The sequence below is a fragment of the Drosophila subobscura genome, chromosome E (assembly GCF_008121235.1).
Source record: "Drosophila subobscura isolate 14011-0131.10 chromosome E, UCBerk_Dsub_1.0, whole genome shotgun sequence".
Classification (NCBI taxonomy): Eukaryota; Metazoa; Arthropoda; class Insecta; order Diptera; family Drosophilidae; genus Drosophila; species Drosophila subobscura.
This window is the reverse complement of record NC_048531.1, coordinates 2,301,927-2,329,597: the sequence shown is the minus strand read 5'-3', so window position 1 is coordinate 2,329,597 and position 27,671 is coordinate 2,301,927. Positions and strand designations below refer to the sequence as shown.

Here is a 27,671-nt window from a genome sequence, read left to right as displayed (position 1 = left end):
AAAATGTTCCTAGCACAGAGAGCGCCATGCACCGCTACCTTTACCCGGAACCGGATTCGTGGCTGCAGCCAGAGGACGAAGAGGGGGTGGAGAGAGTGGCCCGGGTGGCCATCATCAGTGACGAGGTGGGGGTCTCAACCTCGCGAACCGCAGCAACACCGACTGTCTCATCTGCTTCGCTCGGGCTGTCGCCAGTCCAAGACACAAAGGAGCTGGACTTGTCACTCGGCAGCAGCGACCTCCAGACTCTCCTAGGACCGGAAGTTAACGTCAAGGCCCTGACAGCGGAGCTGTTGCAGGAGGAGGAAAAATGGGGTGAGGCACCTGCCGAATGGCGGGCGAATACCCCACGCCGACTCATCCCCCGGAGCCTCGTGGAAATGGTCCGTACAAGCCAACAACAGGGGACCTGGAGGCGACGATTCACACTGGAGTGGCCGGAAAGCACCTTCAAGATCACGATCACCCCGTCCGGCGGCGTCACCATTAAATATTACCCGTGAAGAAAGGGGTGTGACGACGCACAATTTTGTAGTATGTAAGTAGTTTCGATGACGAGGGAAACGAGGCCGAACCCGCCGAGGAATGTCGCAATTCGACGATATCAGCACGAAAATGTTCCTAGCACAGAGAGCGCCATGCACCGCTACCTTTACCCGGAACCGGATTCGTGGCTGCAGCCAGAGGACGAAGAGGGGGTGGAGAGAGTGGCCCGGGTGGCCATCATCAGTGACGAGGTGGGGGTCTCAACCTCGCGAACCGCAGCAACACCGACTGTCTCATCTGCTTCGCTCGGGCTGTCGCCAGCCCAAGACACAAAGGAGCTGGACTTGTCACTCGGCAGCAGCGACCTCCAGACTCTCCTAGGACCGGAAGTTAACGTCAAGGCCCTGACAGCGGAGCTGTTGCAGGAGGAGGAAAAATGGGGTGAGGCACCTGCCGAATGGCGGGCGAATACCCCACGCCGACTCATCCCCCGGAGCCTCGTGGAAATGGTCCGTACAAGCCAACAACAGGGGACCTGGAGGCGACGATTCACACTGGAGTGGCCGGAAAGCACCTTCAAGATCACGATCACCCCGTCCGGCGGCGTCACCATTAAATATTACCCGTGAAGAAAGGTGTGACGGCGCACAATTTTGTAGTATGTAAGTAGTTTCGACGACGAGGGAAACGAGGCCGAACCCGCCCGAGGAATGTCGCAATTCGACGATATCAGCACGGAGCTGTTCCGAGCACAGAGAGCGCCATACACCGCTACCTTTACCCGGAACCGGATTCTTGGCTGCAGCCAGAGGACGAAGAGGTGGTGGAGAGAGTGGCCCGGGTGGCCATCATCAGTGACGAGGTGGGGGTCTCAACCTCGCGAACCGCAGCAACACCGACTGTCTCATCTGCTTCGCTCGGGCTGTCGCCAGCCCAAGACACAGAGGAGCTGGACTTGTCATTCGGCAGCAGAGACCTCCAGACTCTCCTAGGACCGGAAGTTAACGTCAAGGCCCTGACAGGGCACCTGCCGAATGGCGGGCGAATACCCCACGCCGACTCATCCCCCGGAGCCTCGTGTAAATGGTCCGTACAAGCCAACAACAGGGGACCTGGAGGCGACGATTCACACTGGAGTGGCCGGAAAGCACCTTCAAGATCACGATCACCCCGTCCGGCGGCGTCACCATTAAATATCCCCCGGGAAGAAAGGGGGGGGGGGGTGTGTGACGACGCACAATTTTGTAGTATGTAAGTAGTTATAATTGGTAGTTATATAAGTTATATTATAAGGGACCAATTATGAAGTTTTTGTTATTTATATGTTTAAGTTTGTACTAGGGAAGTACCTCGTTTCATATATTTATTTCCATTATTAGTTTCTAAGTTATATTATAAGGGTACATTTTTGAAGAAATAATTAAAGTTCGCGGCCCACGGTGGCCCACAGCAGAGCAGAGCAAAGAGAACGGCGACGAGAGCCAGCAGCAGAGAAGCAGAGCCCGAGATCAACGCCGAGAGCCAGCAGCAGAGAAGCAGAGCCCGAGATCAACGCCGAGAGCTAGCAGCAGAGAAGCAGAGCCCGAGATCAACGCCGAGAGCCAGCAGCAGAGCAGCGGAACGGACCATGAAGAAACTATAAAGGAGATCTCGTCCGTGGCAGAGTTACTCGCTACTTTCCCCAATTTTCAGTGCTCGTGTGCTTGTCAATGCGGAAGGTTACAGGGAGAGCCCTTTCACTCGCACTTTTCACTCGCAAGTTTCCTTAGTTTTAGCCGACGAGACCTCCTTTATAGTTGCTTCATGGGAACGGGCAGAGATCGACGACATGAGCCGAGAATCAGCAGCAGAACGAAAAGAGAACGGCGACGCGAGCCAGCAGCAGAACAGAGCGACGACGTGAGCCATAAAGCAACTATATAAGGAGGCCTCGTCGGTGGCAGAGTTACTCGCTGCTCTTCCTTACTGTCAGTGCTCGTTTGCTTGTCGACGCGGAAGGTTGGTCGCGGACACAATTTTTTTTCAAGTGTTCATATTTGCGCTTAAAAATGAGTTGGTGCAGTTTATGCGGCAAGGTCGCGAAAGATTTGAAAGTGGTTCATGTACCGAAATGTTCAGAGAGAGCATATTATTAAAAATTAAATTATAAAACAAACAAAACTCGTGTTTTTTCACATTGCCTTCAAAGGGTTAATCAGCGAGAGCCTTTTCACTCGCACTTTTCACTCGTACAAATGTCTTAAAATTGCCGACGAGACCTCCTTTATAGTTGCTTCATGACGTGAGCCAGCAGCAGAAGCGAACCCCAGCCCAGAGAGCGAGAGAGCAAGGGCGCCGGCAGCAGCCCGAGAGCGGCCAACAGCACGAAAGCCACGGGCGTGGGCAGCGACGGCATCAGCGGCAGCGCAGCCCGGACAAGGGACCGCAGCTAAGGGCTCGCGATCGCCACGCGGAGCCCGCCTCGAGGAGTTCGATTTTTGCCACCAAGCGGAGAAGTTGATCGATGCGAAAAGTCCACAAGTCAGTGGGCAGTGAGTGGAACACGTGGAACGAGGACACACCCCCACCGGGAGTACAAGGATCGCCCGAGGACAAGGCGACAGAGGAGAAACCACCAGAAAAAGCTCGAGAGGATCGGGTGAGCGAGGCTGCGTGCTTTATCCCCCTTTTTTAGACTTAGTTAGGTGCGAGTAGGCAGGGAGATAGGAAATTTAAGCACAGGGCAAGGAACCAGCAATAAGAAATGAAATAAATGCAAATAAAACTTAAAAATGTGCTCGTGGAACAATAAATTAATGTAAATTTAACCCCCCTTTCCACCCCCCAAAGTGCAAGTGCAAGACGGTAAGTGTGGTCGCCCACCGTTGGAGGCTCCGCTGGGCTGGTCGCAGGTCATTACCGCGCCAGACCGCGGGCTCTCAAAAGGCGCGTGCCTGTCTCCGGGACGGGTGCTTCCTAGGTACTACCAGGGGCACTCGAGCCGGAGCAGACAGGGGCGGCTACACTGCCAGAAGGCGCATCCGCTAACCACCGATCAGGTTCCCTTTCCGCCCATACTCCCACCCCTCCACGCACGGCGTCCCCATTCCGCAATCTCGGCTCCCGGCACTGTACAAATTTCTTTGTAAGGTGGCACTGGAGAGGCTGAGCTTACCTCAGCCTATGAAAAAGACTACCTTACAGAACACTTGTTTTTTCCAGAGCCCCCAATACCTGAAACCCCGGCGATTGACAATAGAGTACTTGGGTCGCCAGATTCGGAGGACCAGCAGGAGCTTCTAGGGGCGGAAGAAATATTGGCAACGCGACCAACAGTCGCAAAGGCGAGTTCCATGCACACACGAAGCATTTTGCCAAAGCCCCGCCTAACATCAGGCTCTAGGGCGGGCAACACAGACACACACTCTTGCTCAGCGCTCAGCTGCTCTGTCAACGATCATGACGGACAACTATTACTAAAAAATTACTTCGAGAGATTTATCCAACTACCTCAGGGATTCGAAGATGCGCCGGGGTTTGTTTATGCACGACAGTGTCCAGGATACTGTAATAACATGCGTCACACGAAGGCTTGCCATCTCATTCCAAAGCCATACATATGTACATACATATGCTTGCAGTGTGGCTTTTGCGCAGAGACTTCAAAGAAAATGTCAGGACACCAAAAATGCCCGGAAGAGTGTTTAACCAACACTCGCCTTGAGCCTTTATGCAAGGACAAACGGCTTTACAGTTTATATTATTCAATCATAATGCTCTAACGCACCGTAAGATTAATGAATTTGTTCAAGAACTAAATATGGAGAATGGAGATTTAATTGAGGACAAACGGCTGTGAAGTTTATATTATTCAATAGGCATAACAGATAATTAAATAAAATTACATTTTCAAATAAAATCAGTATCTCTCATTTTCTATCTCAATTTTATTGGTTGAAATCAAGTACGTTTGTACATATGTACATCTTGAAGCATCTTAAGATTATGATTCTTCTGGACGTTGATATGCAATGACTGCACCATCAAGTAGCCCATGCGACACTAAAAGAGCTTAGCTAAACAAAACAAAAATTAAACGAGAAGGGACGTGGGAGACGCTTTTTACGCGTCACAGCTTTTAAAGCCGGTACTCAGCAGGACATCTGGACCTTAGTGGTTTTTTATTTTAAATTTTACATTTTTTCTAAATCTCTCAACTACATCTACATCTATATAACTTTTTTTTTTAATATAATCGCTACAGCGAAATTGGTTGGTCGCAGACGATGAGTCCGCATTGACCAGGTACAAATGTTACAAACAATTTTGAGCTCAAAAAACAGTTGTTTTCCGAACGAACGAACGAACTTATATAACTTCTCACGCCAAAACGGTCTGTTAGCTCGCCCCCTTCCCTAGAGCCGCGCACTGAACGAAGCAGAGTGTTTAATAAGATAGTGTGCTAAAAATAAAAAAAGCTGCTGGACGGGGTGGGTTTAGCCACTGCAAATTAATTTCTTCATTCTTGCTATAATAAAGATCTAATCTGATTCGGTGATCTGATAGATATGGCCCTCCCCTACAGAATGGCGTTTTTAGTTTGCTTATATCTTCAAAATTGTGAATACCGCAGATTTGCGGGGGCGGAAATATGGTTGAGGTACACAATTATAAAATTGTTTGTGAATTGCATGCTCTGGATTTTCCGATACGCAAAGAGCTTATAATATTGATGTACCTCACCCATATTTCTAATCAATTTTAAATCTTCAAACCTATTGCCCACTTTTTCACTCTGCGTCGTTCGGTTCGGAGGAATGTGGCTGCTTAAGGGCGTGTTTGTGGAGGAATATGGCTGCTTAAGGGCGTGTTTGTGGAGGAATGAGGCTGCTTAAGGGCGTGTTTTTGGGAGAGTTATTATTATACCCGGTACTCGAAGAGTAAATAGGGTATATTGTATTTGTGCGGATAACGGTTGTATGTAACGCACAGAAGGAAACGTTTCCGACCCCATAAAGTATATATATTCTTGATCAGCATCAATAGCCGAGTCGATTGAGCCATGTCTGTCTGTCTGTCCGTCTGTCCGTCCGTCCGTCCGTCCGTCTGTCCGTCCTGATGAGCGCCTAGTACTCAGAGACTATAAGAGCTAGAGCCACCAAATTTTGCATCCAGACTTCTGTATGCTCACACTGTTACAAGTGTATTTCCAAAATGAGCCACGCCCCCTTCCGCCTCCGCAAAAAGGCGAAAACCTCCCTAATCTACAATTTTGAAGATAACAGAAAACTAAAAACGCCATTCCGTAGGGAATGACCATATCTAACAGATCACCAAATTGGGATCCGATTGGATCATTATTATAGCCACAATGGAGAAATTAATTTTCAGTGGCCAAACCCACCCCGTCCCGCAACATTCACACTCTGCTTCGCGCTGTTTATGGCCTCTGCCCCTGACACATCTCTGCCGCTGCCTCTGCCGCGACTCTGCAAAGTGTGTTTCTAGGGGAGGGTGGCTAGCTAAAGGAGTGTGTTGGCGTGAGTAGTGTTGTTGATGTAGATGACAGATGAAGAAAAATGTAAAATTTGACAAATAACCGCTAAGTTGCAGATGTAGTACTGAGTGCCGGGTTTAAAAGTTGTGACGCGTAAGAAGCGTCTCACACGTCCCTTCTCGTTAGTTATATTTTTGGTTTTGAGGGGGCGGAAGGGGGCTGGCCGAAATTTTTAAATACACTTGTAACAGTGTGAGCATACAGCTATCTAGATGCAATATTTGGTGGCTCTAGCTTTTATAGTCTCTGAGATACAGACGCTCAACAAGACGGACAGACAGACAGACATGGCTATATCGAATCGGCTATTGATGCTGATCAAGAATATATATGTACATATGTATACTTTATGTGGTCGTATATATTTGATTCTGTGCGTTACAAATGTACATCCAATTTTGTGCACAAATTCAATATACCCTATTTACTCTTCTAGTACCAGGTATAAAAATGTTTGTGTCTTCAATAACGTCAGTGGACAAGTACAAAGCGGACCAATCAAAATCCCTAGTTAAATTATTGAGCTTCGTAAACTCGGTTTTACGAAAGCAGCGGACGCGTTCAGATAGCCTACCCGCACGATCCGATACAGTAGGTCCAATATCTACCGACGCTTCGAAAGTAGGATGATAGCAGTCTTCATGTACATATGTATGTATGTATAGTGAGCGGAACAACGCTACGGTCGGATCCGAGACAAAACAAAGATCAAGCAATCGACCCAAGGAGTTTTTTACATGGTTGACTTGAGACAGGGACAGGTCTAATAAGACATCAACAAAGTCGTGTGGTGACATGGCATAAGGTTATTAGACTCGTTAACCGAAGACCAAATGGTACCTGGCAGGTTGAAATCCCCAATAACTATTATATGGTCTTTATCAGATAACGAGAAAGAAACAGTTTTTAAGGCGGACAAGTGCTGCTCGTATATTAAGACATCCGAAGTCGGTGGAATATACGAGTGTTCGAATAACCTATTTTTCTTGAACCAGACTAAGTGCAAACTTATGACTTTTCACCGCCGTGCACCACATTTTGTCTCCTGTTCTCTAGGACACCATGTTCTGGATCGATATCCACATTAAATAGCCATATTAATAGCCATTACGGTTAACAAAGCTAAGGGAGTCCTAGCGTTTATTAAGCATTGGTCAGAGAGTTTGACGATCCGTATGTAACTAAAACACACTGTACGTCTCGTTGGTTCGCCCGATATTGGAGTATTGTTCTTCTGTGTGGAGTCCTCAATACAAGGAGTATTCTTGTTGAATCCTCTCAAAAACAATTTATTATATTCGCCTTAGAAATCTAAATAGGTACTCTGACAGACCACCATACCGATATTGGCTAAAACTTGTGGACCTCTTGACACCATCGCTTTTGGGACAGATAGATTTTACAGTTCCCTCCAGAGCAGGGCTCGGCATGGCCCTATCTATTTTTTATTATCTGTTGTGCAAAGGACAAGGCTCTGCCGCGGCGCTGCCGCTCATTTGTCAAAAGTAAAAAAAGTAATATTTTTTTTTAACAGATATACATAGGGATAACATCAGTCCGTAATGTAACATACCCAGAAAATTAACATTGCGCACCACTGTTAAGATAACAGCTGTTAAAGTCAGCTGTTTGCTACGAACAATATAAAGCGCGCTGTCTTCGCACAAAACTTAACGTTCATTGTATGGGTGCCGAGGCTGCTCCAGACCATGAAGAAACTATGTACATATGTATGTATGTATATATAGTTGCTTCATGCTCCAGACCAAATTACCCGTACTTTCTTCCCCATGCACATGAACCAATAATTACAATCATATATGTACATAAATATTTATGTACACATATACTTTATAATATATAATATATTTATTATAATATTTAATTTATACATTTATTCGTATTCCATATTCCATAATTAGAAGTTAATTCCTAATTTAAAATACATGAATAAAAAAATACTATAACAATCTATAGTCAATAGTCAAATATTAATATATTTTATTTTATATTTAGTTGTTCATTAGTTGTCCCTTCGCAAAGGAAGAGAGCTTTCAAAGTACCTAAACAAAGCAAGGGAGCTTTCATGCTGCGAAATTTTCACCAAAAACTAAGGTGCGACAGCAGGTAAATACGTCACAAAAATTTCAGTGGCGCCAGGTAAATTACTCGGCGATTTAATCCTACGTGATGGAAATTTTCCAGGGAAATCCTCTCCTGTGCCTAAATGGTCAGGGAAATTCTCTCCTGCGAGAAGCTCTCGCATGCACTATTAGGGATACTTGCAACAGGTGCGAAAAAGGTGAGAGCCTAAAAAAAGCTCGTCCTTTTTTACCTGCTTGCCATACCTTGCGGTCACATGCCAAAGAGAGGATTAGGTCAGCAAGATCCTCTCTTCTCTCTCCTCATTTTGCGTTTCAATATGAGCACAGAAATCCCACAGAGATATACCAAAAAGAATATACGTTCACACTTACATAAAACGTAACCTTCACACATTTCCTCGAATTTGATGTTCTATTTGATAACACTAGCTAGTTATGAGTCTCCGCGCTAAAACTATAATTTTATCCGATTTATCAATAAATTCTTCACAAGACTAGCTAGTTTTCACGACTTTCTTTTATTGGAATGATTGCAAAATAAGGTTAAAACTAATAGGAGCAACCAAGATAGGAAACATTAAGAGTTACGTGTGTGAGAATGGAATGTTACGTCATTGGACAATTTGTGGCTGGCCAACCGATAGTAAAGTATAGTATGGGCACTTGTGTACCCTATTTGCCATACTTAATATTCAATTTCCATTTTACCAGCTGCTTTTAAACAATGACTTTGTCTTAGACCAGGGCTCGGCACGGCACTATCCCTGGGGTGCGGAAAAATGCGCTGCTGCTGCGCTGCCCTCACGTACACGAGTACTACTACAGTGATTCGTACCAATACCAATATAGTGAAATGTTCCGTTTTGCGTGCTGTCTTCACACACAAACGCAAAAACGGCTCGTTGATTGTATGGGTGCCGAGCCCTGTCTTAGACTGACATGCTTTTAACCCTTACATATATTTTACATTTTACATATAACACATGTAATATATACCGATCTAGATACATTCTCGGTATCTATAATCTGCACACTTTCGTTGAGATGGCTCACACAGATTGATTTCTTTTTGCATTGATTGTAGCTAGAGATTTCCAATTTGTCCTCTGTTCGAGCATATCCAACCCTCCAAGGGTACTAAATGTAGCTTATTCCGTGACAATGTTGGAGAACAGTGTTGCTCACTTTTCGTAGCATGTTGATGGTGATTATCGTCGTGACACTAAACTTCAAACACTTCATCGGAAAGAGATTGCCTTGTTCAGTGAAAAGCGTGATTTATATGGAATTGTGTTGAAAATCTACTTTTCGGCATAAATGGAGTCACAGACACTAACCCCGCAAGTTCCCAGGCTCTCCGAAACTTCTATAAGCCGTATGTTAATCGTTCAGACGGCCATTCCATTACACTTCTGGAGTGATAGGTCGAGAAATGCTATCGATAACTTCATCTGTTTGTACCTTAAAAAATGTATTTCAGCCTAGATTGTATAAATATGTTTTTACAATAAGCCAAACTTAAACTAGCGCCTAAATATGTACTTAAGATGTATCTAATAAAATCACACATGTTCATTTCTGAAATGAGAAGCACACACAAATGGAAATCTGTGTAGCCCATAGTGGCTCGCTCGGAAAATGCAGCAGGCAGTCGCCAATCAAACTTCCGTATTGGATGCCGTGTTCGGCAGGGTCAGAGGGGCACCGCGGACGAGGGTGGTGGTTGTTGTTGTTGGGCTCTGCGCGGCACGCGATGTCGAGGGTTCCGGCTCCATCGTGATGACTGTGAGTGGTGTCGCAGCCACCGACACCGACACCGCCACCGCCGCAGCATCGGCATGCGGATCAGACTCCGAATATGGCGGAGCTGGCAAAGCCGCTATCCCAATGGGGCTGGGGACAGCCGAGGGCGAGTGTGACGCCGCAGCGGCCGCCGTTGGCGTTGTCAGATTACACATACGCATCACCTCGTCATAGCTGGGCAGCTCCTTGTCGTCCTTTTCCAGCTGGCTGCGAATGCGTGCCGACTCCTCGCTGCTCGGCTCGATGAAGAATATGTCGCCATAGCGGTTGTGCGGCCGCTCCTCCGAAGCGTTCAACGCATTGCCCTGGCGGTCTGAAAGAGATGAGGAAATACCAATTAGTAAGACAGTCCATATCGATCCACACGATCAGCGAGAGTGTACCAAGCTGGCGCAGTCGTCGGTTCTGTGCCACGGAGTCGTGCATGCGCTTTGCCAACTATCAAATCAAAACAAAACGAAATCGAAAATAAATCAATTACGGGCCCATTGTTACTTGACTCTCCCCCTCCGAGCGGGCCCGGGGCCTCGAGCAATGAATGGATAATTACGTATATCAGTTGGCCTATTACAAATATGGCAAACACAAAACCGAGCGTCACAATCAAATTAGATGTCAAAGTCATTCTGCGGCTGTAGCTGAAGTTCTATTGCCAAAATAATCGCCCCACACCGCAGTTCCAGCGTTAACCAGCTAACTGCGATTAGATAGACCCCCACACAGTCCCACACATTTGGCACACGTTACCATTTCCAATGTCATATCGCTGATTCCTCTGTCGTTGCTGCTGCTGCTGCTGTCGTCGTCGTCGTGGTGGGCAGATCTTTGCCAGCGTTCGACTCTCGATGCGCACATAATAGCAGGCGATAGGGAGCAGACAGAAGAAGAATACAATGAGAGCTAGGTAGATGGCCACATGGATACCAAAGTCAGATGAGTTCCAGTCCATGATGGGAGCGTACATACTCGTGTTGGGAGCACTTCGATTGCCTACTGACCAAAGCCGGACTACATCCCCAACAAGCACTGGTTTCTACTTGAACGGCCACAGAGTTTTCTAGTTTCCAGTTTGGCACTGCGCGGCCATTGATAATCGCCCGATTAGATTGTGCGCCATGTTGTGTGCAGCCCGCACGTATGGGGACGATAAAACTCCCGCCATATATAACCCCGCGATGGCCATAAACTACAAATGTCTGCACAGAGCCACTCCTAGAGCAACTTACAGGGTGCAGAGGACATGGCCATCCCTTCGATCCGGCTGGAGCTGCCACTGCGTACGCGAGCAGAACAAAACCTCTTGGCGATGCATATGACTGCGCACTTAAAGTCAAAATAATGGAGCATTTATCAAGGGAATCAAGGAAAGAGGAGAAGGAGGTAGAGTGTCACCTGCAGCACGGCATAGGCCACAAACCCTATGGCCAGGAGGATGAAAAACGCAATCACTGGGCCCGCTTCCATTTTGAAAGAAACTCGCCGAGAGACTAACTCCATCCATCAAAATTCGCAATGTCTGTAAGGCGATTCAGCGAAGCAATAGCAGAGCTAATCGCGGGACAGAGAGGCTTATCAAGTAACACTTCAGGGTTTTATTGATTTATGGGCAGCAATCGGGACCGGGACCGGGACAGGGACAGGGACCGGGACGGGACACACTCAGACGACAAATACATACCAATGTTGGCAACGCGACGGCGGGGGCGACGACGACGTTGGTCCTGAGCTCGCTGCGGAGGATTCGACCCACAGCACTTGTTCAGAATGAACCAGAGCAGAAACTTTGAGGGAATATCAGACGAGAACGTAAGAGGAGGCATGGCAGTTCCGGGAGCGGGTTAATACCTGCATCAAGAAGTAGACTATGGGCATCACCAGGAAAAGCACAAAGAAGGCTCCCACATAGACGATGAACAGATCCATTTCAGTGTCTAAACCACACACAATCGAAGCACTTGAGTAACCAGCCAATACTGAGCAGAGCCCTCTTCTGAGCGAGCGTTGAACTAATCTTATCGGGGCCAAGGAAGCCAAGTATTGAAGTGTTGATTGGCCAAGTCAATTGCCTCAACCGGGGGCTATCGCACTCGATCACCTTACCCTACCCCCTTGACCATACTGCTGAAGGGGACGTAGAAGTGATCCAGGAACTCTGTCAACCTACCGCGTCGAGTACGGGCTCTACGCCGGCCCGGCTCCGGACCGGTCCTCCACGCCTCGTAGCAGGCCCACATGCAGAAGCTTAGGCAACAGAAGGTCACGGCACAGGATATGAAGGCGAGGAAGAAGAAAACTAGGTAGGGCGCAACGGCCGGCATTTTCGCACCGATATTCGCGCGCGGAGCGGGACCTGGATCGGGTATCCACGTAGGCAATTGTGTGCTCCTCTGTGAATGATATTCGCTCCATAGAGAGGCCTTTGGGCAACTGTTCATCCTCCATTCTGGCCGCAATCGAGCCGCCTCTGGCCAAGACTTATCAGCGACTGGCGGGGAGCGCTGGCAGCGGGGATTGCAGGTGCGTCAAGGGCCGTCCGCCTGATAAGCAATGCCGTGTATCGCCATGTGTCTGATAAGATAGTCTGGGCTGTCTGTTTTTGTTTCTGTTCTGCCATGTTCTATGCCATTTCAGTGACGAAATGCGTAAATTATACGAGTGCACACAGACAGCCCTGGAAAATGGTATCCACAATGCGAGTATCTGGCAGATAACTTTGCTCCGGATAGCAGCACTCGCCGAAGCTAGAGTAAAAGCCAGAGAGTGCGGAAGCCATCAACACGATCGCTAATTAATTCAGAGCCAGCGTAGTGGAGCACAAAACTAATGTGAGGCCAGACAAAGGAACATATTGTTTCGGACTTGCCGGAAAATCACAAATCACAACCCCCCGCCAATGAGGCATATGGGAAGTTTAGTTCAATGCCACGACAGAATACCTCTATGCCCATGCTCACCTGTCCAACTGAGCGACGACGATGGGTATGATGCACTGAACCTGCTCATGGGCGTACTGACAGGTGCTGGCCTCGGTTGGCTGCATTTCCGGGCCACATATTTCTAGAACAAATTGAGGATTCACTCATTCACTCACTCACTCACTTAATTCTGAGTCCAAGACTTACTCGCAACGGGAGGTAGACGATTAAAACGAAGATGACAAGCAAAATCCCGAGTTCGAAATAATGGAGTTGGTCGGACATGTTAGACAATCGGCAGTGGATATCTGTCCATTGGTTACATTATCGGATCGATGGTACTCAGAGACTGAGACTGAGACTGAGCCCTTGCGTGCCATCTGCATGGACTGTTTTTGAATCGAGCGAAATTCTGCGAGTCTCTGCTTTTGCTTTTGCTTTTGCCTTTGCACCTCTATCGATAAGCAACGAATGATAGATAACCTTATCTGGGACTCAGCTGACTCAACGATTGTCGTTGCGAATGATGATGAATCGGTCGCCCGGGCTTAGTCCTCACCTCTGCCTGCCGTACTGACTAAAGGCGGATCGATTCGATAGCTCTGCAGCACTCGGGCTGGGCCAGCACCAGCACCAGGAACAGGATCAGGACCAGGACCACGGTAACGTGTCCTACCCTGCTGCCGAGTAGATTGACTCTTGTGGCGGGCGCACAGGCAACACACCTGCAACGATGAAGATCACTCACTGGGGTTGGTGGGAATAGGAATAGGAATAGAAATAGAAATTCCGGAATTCCTGGAGCAACTTACGCGCACGAGCACGGCCACAATCACGATTATGAGGAACCATCCCAGGAAAACGCTCACGTAAAGTACCATTGCAACTAATCATTGGAGTCAAGACAGGGAGCGGGCACGAGTGAGTCTTCCAGCCTTGCCGCAGAGGCAGAAGTGTAAACAGTAACTGCCTCCTAATCACACGAAAAAAAGTCAAAGCCCAAAGCAAAACAGCCCTTATCACGATATGGACAAGCCTGTGATTAATGGTATGTGAACAGATATTTTAGCACTCGAGGAGCTCTACTCTATCAGCATTGCCTTGGACTCTATCATTGGTATCTATGCCCCTATCGATTTCCATACACACTCGCACTGGTACGCACCTTCCGCCACAGAGCTGTCTCGCAGCATCGAGTTCTGGTTCGCCTTGCTTTTGTAGCAGAGCTGTCGGAGCAAATAGATTGGTTGGTTACGATAGAGATGAACAGGAGAGATTGGGAGCTGAACTGAAACTCACAAAGGATACCAGGAGGATCAGTAGGCAGATGTAGAACACGTCCATCAGTTGCATTTTTGCGGGCAGCCGAATGTCAATCGAACCGAACGGAATCTGAGTTGGTGGCTAAATACGGCGTAGAATGCCAAACAAGTGTGGTAATAATTTCTTTATGCTTATTGCTGATATTGACACGAACATTTACCCCCCAAAGAGATATCTTATCGGGAGGGAGAGCTTTTTGGGGCTGGGCAAGCTTTTGGGAGTGGACTTGCTTACCCTCGATGGCCAGCCGCAGCATCATCTCCTCGCGCAGGATGCGCTCGTACACGTGAATATTCCATTCCTCGACTTTTAGTTTAACGAACAGATAGCACTCCTAGGGGGATGGCATGGAGGCAAAGGTGGTACAATGGATTGAGAGAGAGAGAGAGAAATAGATGGACGAAGCTCCTGCTGGGATGGGATCAGCAAACTTACCCGTCCAACCAGCCAAAAGACAATCGAAAGTAAAATGGCAAAGAACCAGAATTCCGCGAACATTGGATACAACTGAGGGATTTCGCTGGTAGACTTTCAATTTTTCATTTACACAAACAAACGTAGAGACAAACCGATGACGGGTTGCTTGGAGAGGGGTAGAAAGGGGCTAACTCACCCGATTCCCGGCCGTAGGCAAGGCAGCACAGACACTTCCAGTTGTGCGTGGGACAAACGTAGGCCTTGAGAGAAAACCAATGATACGTATGTACATATGTGTTTCATCCCGCAGCAGAGATCCACTTACCCGCAACAGAATGAGGAAAATGAGCAGGAAGGATATGAAATAGTAGTACTCCACGAAAGACATTTCAGCGTCAGCCTTTACCTGAGCAATGTGGCAATGCAAATGAGTCTAGAGCTGCGGGGACAAATGCACCTGACCCACACCATGCAGAGTGTCTCTGATAAAGCCCCGATAAACAGAGAGATAAGGAGGGATGGGATAAATGCCTTGCATCACCTGGCTGTCGCGAAACTTTCGTAATTCGGGTGACCAGATAAGCAAATCAGATCTCTAATTATAGCCTGGTAACTTCTGGTGAGGTGTGGGCCACATAAGGTAATCAGGAGTCGTGTAATCAGGCATGTGCCCCGCTCTGATAGCCACTATCAGCTCTCCTTATTTTGTTTTGTTTTGTTTTCCAAATGTGGACCGCTTACCAGTACTTCTGATTCTGGGAGCAGCTGTCCTCCTGGACGGGCTCTCTCTCGAACTCTCCTCACGGGCAACTCGCTTGTTCTTGTTGTAGGCATTGACAAGGAACTGCAATTGAGAGTCCTATAGAGGCGTCTACACGCGTGGCTTTGAATCGAGTACTCACGACTATGATCAGAATGATGATCAAGATCAGTATGGAGAAAGAGCTGTATTCCGCACCCATTCCTATTCCTATTCCTGACCAACTCCAAGTCTGTGCACAACAAGTGCTTTGTGACAACTGACTAAGCTCCCAATCAGCCCCCCCATTGCCCGTTGCCCATATCCTTATCTAATCTATCTCTCTTCAAATTAGAGGCAAACAATCGGCAAACCATACAAATTAAATATGTTTTCTCGATCCAAATAAATCTTACCTCTGCCTCGTGCCCTCCTGGTGGCCATTAAGACAATCTGCAATAGAATATATACATGTACATAGATATATAATCTGTCTCCTCTGCCAAAAGTAAGCGAACTTACTTACCTTGATTAATATGCTAATGCCCAGGCCCAGAAACAGCAGGCACGAATAGAGGGCCACTGACATGTTCGCGGGCAGGGGAGTCCCGGTGGTTCCGCCGATTCATATGAACACGGATAGCCAACTGAAAACTCTCTCCCATGCCAAACCAAGGCAGAGTCCAAGCTGGTGCTACCCTTGGTACAATAATGCGATAAGGTTAGGACGGATTTTTAATCGTTGGGTGGTTCACACGCTGTTGACTTATCGGTTAAAAGTATTTTGAAACCAATCAGCAATGTTTAGAGAGGGAAGCTGAAAGTGTTGATACCCTCACAGAACGAGTCTCGCAATTCATAGCCTGGAATTCACGTGGGTTATGCCATGGCAAAGGAAATCAGATGGGATAAATAAATATAAAGGCGGGTACGTGTCGTCCGAGCTGCTGATGCTGACCAGAAATATATTTACTCGTGAATGTAAATCTCTACGCTGCCAAATCAAATGCAAAATTAACATACATATATCCTCTGAAGGGGCGCACACGCATAAAATGATTCAGTCCGATTCATAGTCAAGACATTGTCCAAGTCCAAGCAAGTCAAGTGTTACCCAAGGGAAATCACCGGTAATAATCGTAGGTACGTATTGCTCTCTGTCTTTAATGGTTGCAGCCTTTACTTGATGGAAACTGGAGCAAATAAAGGAGTTTTCAATTCTAATATATATGTATATTAGCATAGTTAATATTTCTGGATTATTTTCATGCGATACCAAGCCGAACCCTGTTACGCGCGGGACCCGGCAGAACGCAGCTCTTCTCCCGCTCAACGGACCGAGGGGTGCGTGTAACCGAAACGGTGCTAGACAGATGCTAGACTAATGTTTTAGAACTAAACACAATTAAAAGAGCAAAACCTGCAAAATTACCAATTAATTTCTATAAAATACTAGAGTTTTGAAGTTTACGAGGCTCAACAAGTTTCTTGTTTATTTTTGCTTTTATTTTTTTAACTTTCTGAAAGAACAAGTCCTCGGATCTATTGAAGAAAGTACAGAGCTGCTTACAATAGCCATTTGTAGAGTACCTGCAATAGGAATTGGTCAGAAAATGTTGTTTATTTTGTATGTATTCATCTCGGGAGTTATAAGGGATTCTGAGGGGCACTCCCTCCCCCCCGGACTCTGTCGTTTATAACTGTTGCTCGAAATTGCCATTGCTTTTCGTGTGCCACTGTACCCTTGCATTGTAGTCGAGTGGGTTAAGTTTAACACGCAGAAATTTCAAGTTCAGAGCAGCATTCGTACTACTAACGTCTGACCTGACCCATTTAAAATAAATCTAAGGCAATTAAAGCGAGCCGCTCGGGTAATTATAGGGCGGTCAGACCCGAAAACAAACAGTCTTTTGCTGAATTGTGATAATTAATAGTTGCCCTGGGAGTGGCCGAGGAGGCTGGGGCTGGCACCGTGGCAATGGCAGGGCTTGGATTTGGATTCAGATTCGGATTCGGACTCGAACTGCACCCAAGACAATACAAATTGTAACAAAATTGCGAATTTACTTGTAGTTGGAATGGTTGCGCGTTTTTTTCCTCTCGCGTCTACACTTCAAGTTTATTTTATTGTTACAAATCGGCAACGGAACGAGCGAGTTTACGTAAAGATGCCTTGAACTGAAATTAATGAGCCCGTTAGCCCCGAATCAGCCACAGACCCAGCCTCATCTAAGCCCCAGCCCCAGCCCCAGCCCCAACTTCAGCCTCCAGCTTGGTGTGCGAGTCAGCATTTCTTTTGTGGCGTTCCATGGGATTGGCAACGCCCGAAGAGGCCGCCACCACCGCCAGACCACCAGCGCCCGTTAGAGCACTCAGCCATGCCCAATCGGACTGTCCATGTCGGAGGAGTCCATCGGAGTCCATCAGTCCAACAGTCCGTCAGGTGCTGCTCCACCCCCACCTCCACCTCCACCTCCAACTCGACGGGCACGCTTCATGCTTCAAGTGCGCAACAATTGGAAAAAAGCGGATTTGGTTTGCTTGGTTTGGGGGGGGCTATGGGTTTTTTTCCCCCTCACCGTTTTCTTTGTTGCCTTCGGTGGCGTCGATTGGTAATTTGTAAGCGGGGGCATTGCGATTGATTTGAATTGATTTCAATGGAATTACTCATATACAGATCGGCGGATGTCAGTTGCAGCTCCAGTTGAATCCAAGTGCCAACTGGCCCCCACTTTGACTTCCTTCCTTCCGCCTCACTCGCTCGTGAGAACGGTCAGAAATTTGCATTTCTTTGGCCCGGCACGGCAGGGCACGCCCCCTCAATGTCAAGTTCAGAGTCACTTCCTTCCCAGAAGTGAAACCAAAGCCGAAACTTAACTGTTCCGATTCCATTCACAGACTTCTTAAAGAGACGTAATAGCCACGGATCCGATCTGATCTGATCTTAATGCCCACCAAACAAAAAAAAAACAATCAAGTTAAAACTTACAAATCATGTAGCGCACAAGTTCCGGCTTGAATCAGGCTTCTATGATCTAAAACTGGCCCATTGTTAACTGCATAAATGATGATTATGATGTGAATGTGAAGTGAATAAATCTGAATGGCTAATTGTGGGTGTGGGTGTGCTGGCTGTTGCTGTTGATGCTGGTACTGCTGAGTCTTTTAATCATCAATTAAATAACTCGAAGCACACTCGGCGCTAACGTGTGCCCAATTAACTCTTGAAAACCCTCACATTTGCTATTTGAAGCCGATTTGTAGCTACCCTTTTCCATCAGAGTATGAGAAACATTCCCAAACACATGTATCCTTCAATGCCACCTCTCTCTCAGAAGAGTATGTCCAAAAATTACTTCATTTGGCCATATGTACGAATTGCTAATCTAAAACAGATCCCACCACCGCTCGGGCTCGTTGGTGGAGGGAGCACTGAAACAACGCCCAGAGAACTTTGGATGTAATTAATTTCGATTCGCCACTCTTTGAGCGCGGCCTTGAACTTCAAAGCCCGCGAATGACGTGGCCAATTAGAACGTTGCGTTAGCTTAGCTTAGATCGGAGGAGGCCAGGCAGCTGGGCAGACTCACTTTCGCTTTTTCATCCATCAAGACAGAGGCGTACCTCGACTGGCGAGATTCTTGCGAAATGCCCACAATTGAGAGATCGGCACGAGGGGAAACCCTGACATAACCTGACAGACGGACGGAAAGTATGTGGAGCATTAAGCATTCGGGCTAATTAGTTAATAAACAAAAGAGAGGCCAGCCATCGTATCGCAGTGGATGGGAAACATTTCTCCACTCCCATTCCCATTCCCATTCCCTTACTGGCTCTGTCTGTCTCTTTTGTTTTGGTTTATTTTGATTTCTTTGGCGGATCAGAGTCCAGAGTCCAGCTGGCCGATTCTCAATTGCAGCGAAAATGATCGCAACACTGGGAGAAACTTGCGGGTTGTTAAAATGGAATTTTAAGAGCGCTCTCTCCCCCCGCTGAAGAAAGGAAATGGACAAGTACGATTTGAGGTTTACTTTTTTGCCACTTTGGCTGTGTCTGCAATGCCCATAATTTCCCCAATGAACCTGACCGTCGCGCTGGTTGTTAATGCTGTCGAAGTCGATGTCGATGGGGCGGGCAGACGGGCAGGCTGTGGCTGTAAACACAGTTATGATTATGAGAGGCCTTTGTGACAATCAACTTCCTCGAAACGTGCCGCACTGAAATGGCTATGCCATGGCTTTGGCATGGCTCTGGCGTGGATCGGAATGGACTTGGACTTTGCATAATGGTCGGCCAGTTAGCCAGATAGCCAGTTGGCCAGTTAGTTCGTGTAATGAATTTTTACCTGTGCTATTATGGGACAATAGTAGCTGAGGGCGGGGCGGGGAGTCGGCGACATTGGGGAGACATTTGTCAGCAAAAGTTGCAAGTGGCCGAGTGGAGGAAGGGTCTGTTTTGGCAAGCTCTCCCAGGGGGCTGAGGCTGGTTACGCTGCTGACTGAATCCACCAAAACATTTATTAATTATGCATTACAATGCATAGCAGTCTGGGAAGGGACCGATTGTGATTAGCTGCCGCCTGCAATTATCCATCAGAGTCGTGAAGTTGTTTGCCGCGACTGTGCATACTCGACAGCTGCAAAATGTGTAATATGACGACGGGTGGAGTAAAGAAAAAGAAAAATCAAATAAAAACGCCAAAAGAAAAGCCAGAAAATTATGTGAACTTGTTATATCACCTGTTGGCCAGAGCAAGTCACTTCAACACTTCAACAGGGGCCGGCGACGGGGCCGGGACGGGGATTGAGGCCCCAAACACTTTTCCAAAACAGCAGCAGCCACAAGCAGAGCAACAAGTTGCACTTTCTTTGCGTTACGCTTCTTTGCATGCATTGCCAAATATATAAATATATATTTATTTGAAACTTATATTTATATATGAATGTGTGTGTGTGTGTTTGTGTGTGTGTATGCTGAGATAATGGTGCGGTCAGTGTCCAGACATTGAACGCCAAGCCAAGCAGTTGCAATGCTTGAATGCTGCCCGCCGAAAAAGATGCAGATACAGATACAGATACAAGTGGAGATGCGAGGGGCAGATGCAGATGCAAGTGCAACAGCAGCTACGGCACAGAAACGCAAAAGTTCAACAGACGGAGGCGTCAGCATCTCGTCCCGCGAATCTCCCTCCCCTCCCATCCCCTCCCCACCAGCACTTGTAGGCGTTTGCAGTATTGTAAATTAATTCATATTAGCTAAACAAATGCATCCGTGTGCGAGTATCGGTGTGTATCTTTGTACTGTGTGGCTGGGTTAGCTTTTAGCATTTCGTTCGATGGATGGGTTGCCGCACAGGTTTCTGTGGTCTGCCTCAGCGTTGTGGGAGCATCGCAGCCTCGTTGCAGAAACCGGCGCAAATGATTTTTATTTTCATTTACTTGGCATCGTATCGCATCGTCTCGTATCGTCTCGTATCTGGCAAACATGCAAAATGCGCTGCGAAGGCTGAGAAAATCAGCGGTGAAAATGTTAATTACACTATGTACGTACATATCTAGGCAGTGACTTCTATCTGCCAGCCAGTTAGGGACCCATCCAATTCCAATTCCAATACCAATACCAATGGTATACCAAAATGCAATTTGTAGAGTGCAGCAGTTAGTTTTATACATGTACATGTACTGAGCATTCAATTATGCTGCTATATGGCATGAGTAATATCAATTGGATTATGACTAATGGACAGGCGCAGACATACAGTTCTAGAAACGAAACCAACAAACACCAAAACAAAAGACTTCGGCAACGAACTTGACGGCGGCGAACGAAATTCCACTCAAATGTTTCAATTCGAATACAATTTTGGAGCCACTCTCTGCTAGAAAGACAGAGGGAGGGAGGGGGCAGTGAGCAAGATATATTAGCAAAAGGTTCTCCCCACTCACCAATCTACACACACACATAAACAAAAGAGTGTCGCACCACCTTACCTTCCTGTTCATACCCCTTGGGGGTAGTCAAGAGAGCTCGAGAGGCAAGAGAGAGAGAGAGAAATAATAGAGAGCGAAAATCATGCTCTTGGGGCCCGATCTGTTGGGCGGTTGGCTGCGGCCGAGTGTGGCGGCGACTTTTTGGTATAAAGCATTAACCAGCCAAAGAAAGTCATTCATTTAGTTGTTTGAGCCAGACGAGCGAACCGTTAGCAATCCGCTAGCAACAAGAAAAGTGCTGCCCAAGTGCAACTCAGTGTTAAATAGGCAACTCGAAAGAAAGACACTAGACTCCTCTGATCGAGCCCAAGAACCCCCACTCGAGACCGAACATCGAGTGAACGAGAAGTGAGTGCAGTGTTACGTTTGATCCAGCCCACAAGAGGATATTGCCCAAAGGACAAGCACATTATTTGGATACCTACCTACGAGGCGTCTGCCACAGAATGCAGTAAGTGTACAGCCCCCATCCCCACCCTCAGACCCGCAGACGGCAATGAATCATAGGCCGAGACCCGAGACCCGAACCTGGGCCTGGACTGGACTGGCCCTGCAGACCGGAGACCCAGAAATTCGTGCCGCAACCTCAACCAATAATTAACATTTTGGTATTGTTTGACTTCTGTCTGAGTATCTTTCTGTCTGTTTGGGTCTCTGGGATTCGATTCGTTCTCTCAGCCCCGTCTTGTGTCGCTTGGCAACCAACCACGAAATATTCTTTTGAAAGATTTCAAAATCGAGCAACATACGAGCCACAGCCAAATGCAACTGCAACTGCAACTGCAACAGAAGCAGATACGAAACTCGACTCGTACTTGGAGCGTGTCTCTTGGGTTTGTTTTCCTCCACCAACGTCTGCCTCTGCTCTGTCGCCGTCTCTGTTGCTGTCTCTGTGTTGGCGTGGGAGTTTTTGTTTTTGTTTTTGTTGGTCTCTTGCCCGCCTGTGGCACTGACAGTTCATTCAGACAGCCAAGTACCGTCACTAGACGCTGGTAGTAGTGGCAGCTGCGGCTCCACCAGTTCACCAGTTCCACAATACTACACCAGGGGGGATAAGCATAAGCCCATTACCTAATCGCAGGCAGGGAGAGTTTGTGGCCAAAAATGTGTGTTTGCTTTTGTGGCAAGCAATCCGATGTCCAGGCCGGGCAGCACCGACAGCTGACGGACTGAATTACTCACAGCCAAAGTAGATCAATCGATTAGGAATCGATTGGACCTGGTCACGCCTCTGCAAAGAGGCACAGAGCGAGGGATACAGGGAAAGACAGATGGAGATGTAGATCACAATCTCCACAATAAATTGCCTCACATAATCGGGGACTTGTCCTTTCTAAAACGTCGTGTGGATTACTCATACGCATGGGTTACATAAGCAACGGCGAATATGAACGGCAATTGTATCAAATGCACGGGGCGTATACGCAATATGTCAGCGTTTGGAATTACAGTTACGCACAGACATGCGCAATTGCCCAAGCGTGCCATGCCACGCCATGATGCCACGCCCCAAAGCCACCCAGCCCCAGCGACTGCCTTCTGGCTATTAGTCTTTGATGGTATCATGACCATCTAAGAGGGGCGGCAATCTCTGAGTCCTTGTAAACGAACAATATACCCATGTCGATCTGTTACAGAAACATACATATGTACGTACATATGTATGTACATATATACAATGTACATATATACAATGTACATATGTATATCAAAGAACTGAGACATAAAAGGTTAGCATTAAATGTGTGCTTTGAATGCAATTTGTGTACTTGAATGTCCTTTACTTTTGCTTGGATGGGATCCCAATGGCACTTTGACTGTCATGTAATCGAACATCACACGCAAAGCACACGCACACACTCCCACTCCCACTCCCTCCCCCTAAGCAGTGCCCAGGCATGGCGAAGGTCAGCCCCAAAACGGTTACAAATTTGTGAAAATTATAAGCGAAAGACCAAAAGACAAACGAAGACAGAGAGTGGAGTGGAGTACGAGAGAAAAGAAACATAAAATCCATTGCCACGAGCAATTGTGGAGCACATTATTTAGATGCCCCGAAATCAGCCAAACGTAAAATTCCAGCACATTAAAAATCCACCCCACACCAAACACCAAACACCACTCCACCAGACCTCACCTCCTTAACTGCACGCACATTAGCAGAGTTTAATTTGTTACAAAAAGATTTAAGCTGGAAAAAGTTGAAAAAAAGTCGAAATTAAAGCGGTGCAATGTAATTTATTTGTGTGTGTTTCACACACACACAGTAACACACACAGTCTAATGGCTTCGGGAGGGCTGTTAACGAGCTTGCGTTTAATTAAGCTCTCAGATAAAATAGCTCACATGCCTGCCTGCCTGCCTGCCCGTCTCCCCTGCCCTTCAGTCTGCAGTGGGGAATGCAGAGAAAACAAAAGACTTGAGCAACAAACTCGACTGGTTAAAGTAAGCAAATTACATGCTTAAAAGAGCCAGAGTTGGAATTGTAACAACTCGTACTCGCACTCGTACTCGAGGGACTAAACATATGTACAATAAGGGAAGAACAGGAATCTAAAGTGACATCCATCCAATCTGATAATTACCCAAAAAACCCATCAAAATGCAGGTGGTGGCTGATGCTGTGGCGTACTCTGCTGCTCTGCTGCTCTCTGTCGTAAGAGTTGCTTATTGCTTATGTCACCCAAAAATGTCCGTCTAACATGACGCACACCCAACGTTTAAGGAAATCAAAGGCAAATATAGTCCGAGCCCACATGGAGGCTGGTGGCTGGTGGCTCGTAAGAGATACAATTCAGCACCAGATTCATACGCAAGAAAAGTCTGCGGCAGAGAAAAATCAAGTCAGTCTCGAGTACGAGTACGAATACGAGCATGTAATGTGTAACGAAACCAACTCTCTGCTTGTCTTGTGGTCTTATGCCAGAAGTGGCTGAAAGGTGGTCGAGCAGGGGGAGCAGGGGGAGCAGCGGGTACTGCTAAGGGGTACTGAACGAAGACCATCAACGCATCGTCTCTGCCGCCTGGCTGTGATGTAATGGCAGTACGAGTACGATAAAGTCTCCATCTGGAGCTAGAGCTAGAGCTAGAGGTAGAGAGTCAGATCCCGAGACATGCAACTAATGCACCATTTATGGCAGACAGACTGGCTGGACTGGCCATGCCATGCAACGCAGATTACGACTGCGATTGCCAGCGAGAGTGCTGAGCCCCGAGCAGTGCCCCACATGTAGAGCAGCAGCCATAGGTGGAATGATCGGAATGGCAATGATGGGGGGAGGGTGGAGCACTCTTTGCATGTGGGGCAGGTGCGAGAAGAAAGCGCAGTCTCTGGCGCCGAACATGAAGATGGAGTGATTCCCAGGCACATTTCGCAAAAGGTTCGTTGACAGTGACAATGCAACAAGCGGTGGTAGGCTGCACATCTTCAGCCAGAGGCTGCCTAAAGTTCAAAGGTGCATCCATCCCACTGTAACTGCAACTGCAACTGCAAATGAAACTGAAAATGGCAGCGCAGCTGGAAAACTCCATGTCTGGAACATCAAACACTTTTCAGCCCTCATGCAGGTCAAACTTTATTAACTTGCCCCAATTAAGCGCGATGGAGATGCAAAGATTCAAAGTCAGAGCCAGCGGCCAGCGACCAGCGATCAGCGACCAGCACGGTTGAGTCCACTTAGCCATTCGACGAGAAATTCGATTGGCAGGAAAAGTAAAAGTTTGGCTCGGACTTTTGCTTTTATTGCCACATTTATTTCACTTTGCTCAACTATTTGTGACTGTTACTCCGGCTTTCCAAGCTGCGGCCTCAATTAGAGGCAGGCACGGGCACGTAACGTTAGCTAATTGGACTGACTGACCAGCACCAGCGATCGGTCAGGAATGCCTCTCTCAGGCAGAGATTATGCGTATGAGTAGCAGTTGACATTCAGCCAAAGTTGTCTGTGATCCGTGATCTGTGTGTGTGTGTGAGCGAGTGGGTCTCGATTAAATGGCAAGTTGAGCATCTTCATTGTGCTCCCTTGAAGAGGGTACATCAGCTATAGCACAGACCATCGTCCCTAAGGATGTACCAAACAAAAGGGGTTTCCTTCTCCCACTCTATCCTCTTTCCAGACTGTTCTTTGAAGCTTTCGATGGATGCGCTGCAACTTTGCCAAGTGCATTCCATCTTCTATGACTTCCAAAGCCGAACTTTCCTTGTTGGCTTCTCAGGCTTCTCAGCCTCTGTGGCATCTTCATGGTGGACGGGATGGGACGGTACGCGACTGGGACTGGGACTGGCACTGGGACTTGCTGTTACCTTATAACAAGTTTTCTGGCCTGGCCTGGCCTGGTCTGGTCTTGCATAACTGGTCGCTGGGCTGCTGCAGATGCCGATGCCAATGACGATCCGATGGGGCTTTGGTTGCAATTTGGCGGCATATGCGAGTCGAGAGAAACAAGAAAAAAGGTTCGCAAAAATATTTTCCCGCGTTTTTTGTGGGTCTTCTTTCTTGATTGTCTGCTTGCCGCAGAGTTTCCCATATCATAAAGTGCCTGTCTACGTGTCTATAGGTGGAATGACTTGGGATTGACTCATTTAATGGCTTTGTTTCTCTTGCAGCACACACCCAGCCCTGCTACTAGTCCTGGCGGTTGCCACCGGCCTGTGGGCCAGCGTGGATGGAGCCGCTACGGGAGCACCTTCGGCCACGGCCACCACAGCTCAGCCAAAGGGATTCTCGGCCCGTTCTCTGGACGTGAACGCCAGCGGCGCCGAGGAGGAGGATGACTTTGAGACGCAAGCCCAGACGCATCTGGCCTACAGGCAGCAACAGCAACACCACCAGCAGCAGCAGCAACAGCAGCGGCAGCAGTATGAGTACAGTGAGGAGGATCAGGAGGAGGCGCCTCGCCAAGTGTACATCAATCGTAGCACCAAGCAGCAGAACAACTACCTGAAGCAACAGCTACAAAAGAAGCCGCTGAGCGAGGAGAGCGAGGAGGAGGAGGAGGAGATCGAGGAGCCCGACCGTCTCTCCACGCTACTTAGCAAGTCGTCCTTCAGCTGCACGGACAGGAACTCTGGGTAAGACAGTACCTATCAATGGGTCGGTCGCTCAAGGTGATGCTCACTTATCCCTGTTTTCAGCTACTACGCGGACGAGTCGCTGAGCTGCGAGGTGTTCCACTACTGCCAGGAGAGCCAGAAACACTCGTGGATTTGCCCAGAGGGGTTCACCTTCCACCAGATCCACCTGATCTGCATGCCTCCCTCTCACGACAACATCTGCAAGCAGTCCTCCAAGTACCACATCGTCAACGACTACCTGTACAAGCCCATCAACCTGCAGGAGCACCAGAGCAAGCCCAACGTGACGCTCCGCTACTCGGAGCGCTACTTCCCCGAGAACTACTATGAGCACGAGCGCTACGACGACGAGGAGGAGGAGTTGCCGGCGGCGCCCAGGCCACGAACTCAGCACCAGCAGCAGCAGCAGCATCATCAGCAACAGCAACCCCAACAGCAGCAACACCGTCAAGTGATCGCCTATCAGCAGCCCCAGATTCAGCATCAGCAGGAGCCTCAAGTCCGCGTCCAGTATCAACAGCAGCAGCAGCAGCAGCAGGCACATCCCACACAGATCCGACACCAGCCGCAGCCGCAGCCGCAACCGACCACCCTGGCCTATCGCAAGCCCCAGCCCACGACCACTGTCCAGCCACAATTACAGTTGCATCAGCTGCACCACCCCCAATTGCAGTTGCACCAGCAGCGACCCCAGACATTGGCGCCCACCGTAACGCCGGCGCCGTACCGCTTCTTCACTGCCGCTCCACAGCTGCAGCATCTGCAGCAGCAGCAGCATCAGCAGGTCTTCCGCACGCCCGAGGAGATTAACATCTCGCTGCAGCAGCGCCGACCGCAGGTGTTCATTGCCACAACGCCTAGGTACTACGAGGATGAGTACCTCTACGAGCGCAGGAAGTGAGGAGGAGTGAGCAAACAGTCTTGTCGTTCCACGCCCACATCTTCCCCTTCCCCTTCCCCTGCCCATGCCCTGGAATCCACCAATTGTGTACATTTCTCCTCCCTCCCACGCCAGTTTTGGGGTCCACTCTCTATTAGCTTTAAGCTGTGCTCCCGCTCCTGCTCTCTGTCTCTGCTGTCAAGGAAGTAGCTGACACACTCCATGCGACGGCCTCGCCTTGTCAGCCTAAAAATCATAGCGCGAGTTTTGTGTACCTATTTGTAATATTTAATGTCCTGCTAGAAGAATCCGCCTTCTAACTCAATTCGTTAATAAAGGAAGCCACATTTAAGTTAGCTGCTCATTGTATATCTATTTATCCATGTACTGGTCGGCGTTAAAC

General features: G+C 47.9%; 2 protein-coding genes across 15 annotated transcripts; one reads left to right on the top strand and one right to left on the bottom strand.

Moving 5' to 3' along the window:
* Nucleotides 1-9,588: 9,588 nt before the first annotated feature.
* Nucleotides 9,589-15,951, bottom strand: LOC117889974. Of its 14 annotated transcripts, XM_034794550.1 has the most exons (4): nucleotides 13,658-13,803; nucleotides 13,532-13,570; nucleotides 10,678-10,729; nucleotides 9,589-10,243 (listed from the first exon to the last, which is right to left on the bottom strand). In XM_034794550.1, exons 1-4 carry the CDS (start codon nucleotides 13,724-13,726, stop codon nucleotides 9,786-9,788), a joined length of 618 nt encoding a protein of 205 aa, XP_034650441.1. In that variant the 5' UTR covers nucleotides 13,727-13,803; the 3' UTR covers nucleotides 9,589-9,785. The 14 variants fall into 14 exon arrangements, with proteins under 14 accessions (XP_034650441.1, XP_034650446.1, XP_034650440.1 ...); XM_034794555.1 differs by lacking the exons at nucleotides 10,678-10,729; nucleotides 13,532-13,570; nucleotides 13,658-13,803 and adding exons at nucleotides 15,741-15,777; nucleotides 15,851-15,951; XM_034794549.1 differs by lacking the exons at nucleotides 10,678-10,729; nucleotides 13,532-13,570; nucleotides 13,658-13,803 and adding exons at nucleotides 15,327-15,429; nucleotides 15,488-15,568.
* A 5,541-nt stretch (nucleotides 15,952-21,492) lies between these two features.
* On the top strand, nucleotides 21,493-27,624 carry LOC117889972 (GATA zinc finger domain-containing protein 10). The gene is made up of 3 exons (XM_034794538.1): nucleotides 21,493-21,765; nucleotides 25,921-26,385; nucleotides 26,449-27,624. The coding sequence occupies exons 1-3, from the start codon at nucleotides 21,761-21,763 to the stop codon at nucleotides 27,287-27,289; spliced, it is 1,311 nt and encodes a 436-aa protein (XP_034650429.1). The 5' UTR covers nucleotides 21,493-21,760; the 3' UTR covers nucleotides 27,290-27,624.
* Nucleotides 27,625-27,671: the final 47 nt, after the last annotated feature.

Bases quoted from the DNA above. Each gene is read 5' to 3' on its own strand.
- LOC117889974 (XM_034794540.1), bottom strand. From the start codon at position 12,365: ATGAACAGTTGCCCAAAGGCCTCTCTATGGAGCGAATATCATTCACAG. The intron at 10,244-12,094 runs GTAGGTTGACAG...CATCTCTTTCAG, and splicing joins TAGAGCCCGTACTCGACGCG to ACCGCCAGGGCAATGCGTTG.
- LOC117889972 (XM_034794538.1), top strand. The intron at 26,386-26,448 runs GTAAGACAGTAC...CCCTGTTTTCAG, and splicing joins TGCACGGACAGGAACTCTGG to CTACTACGCGGACGAGTCGC.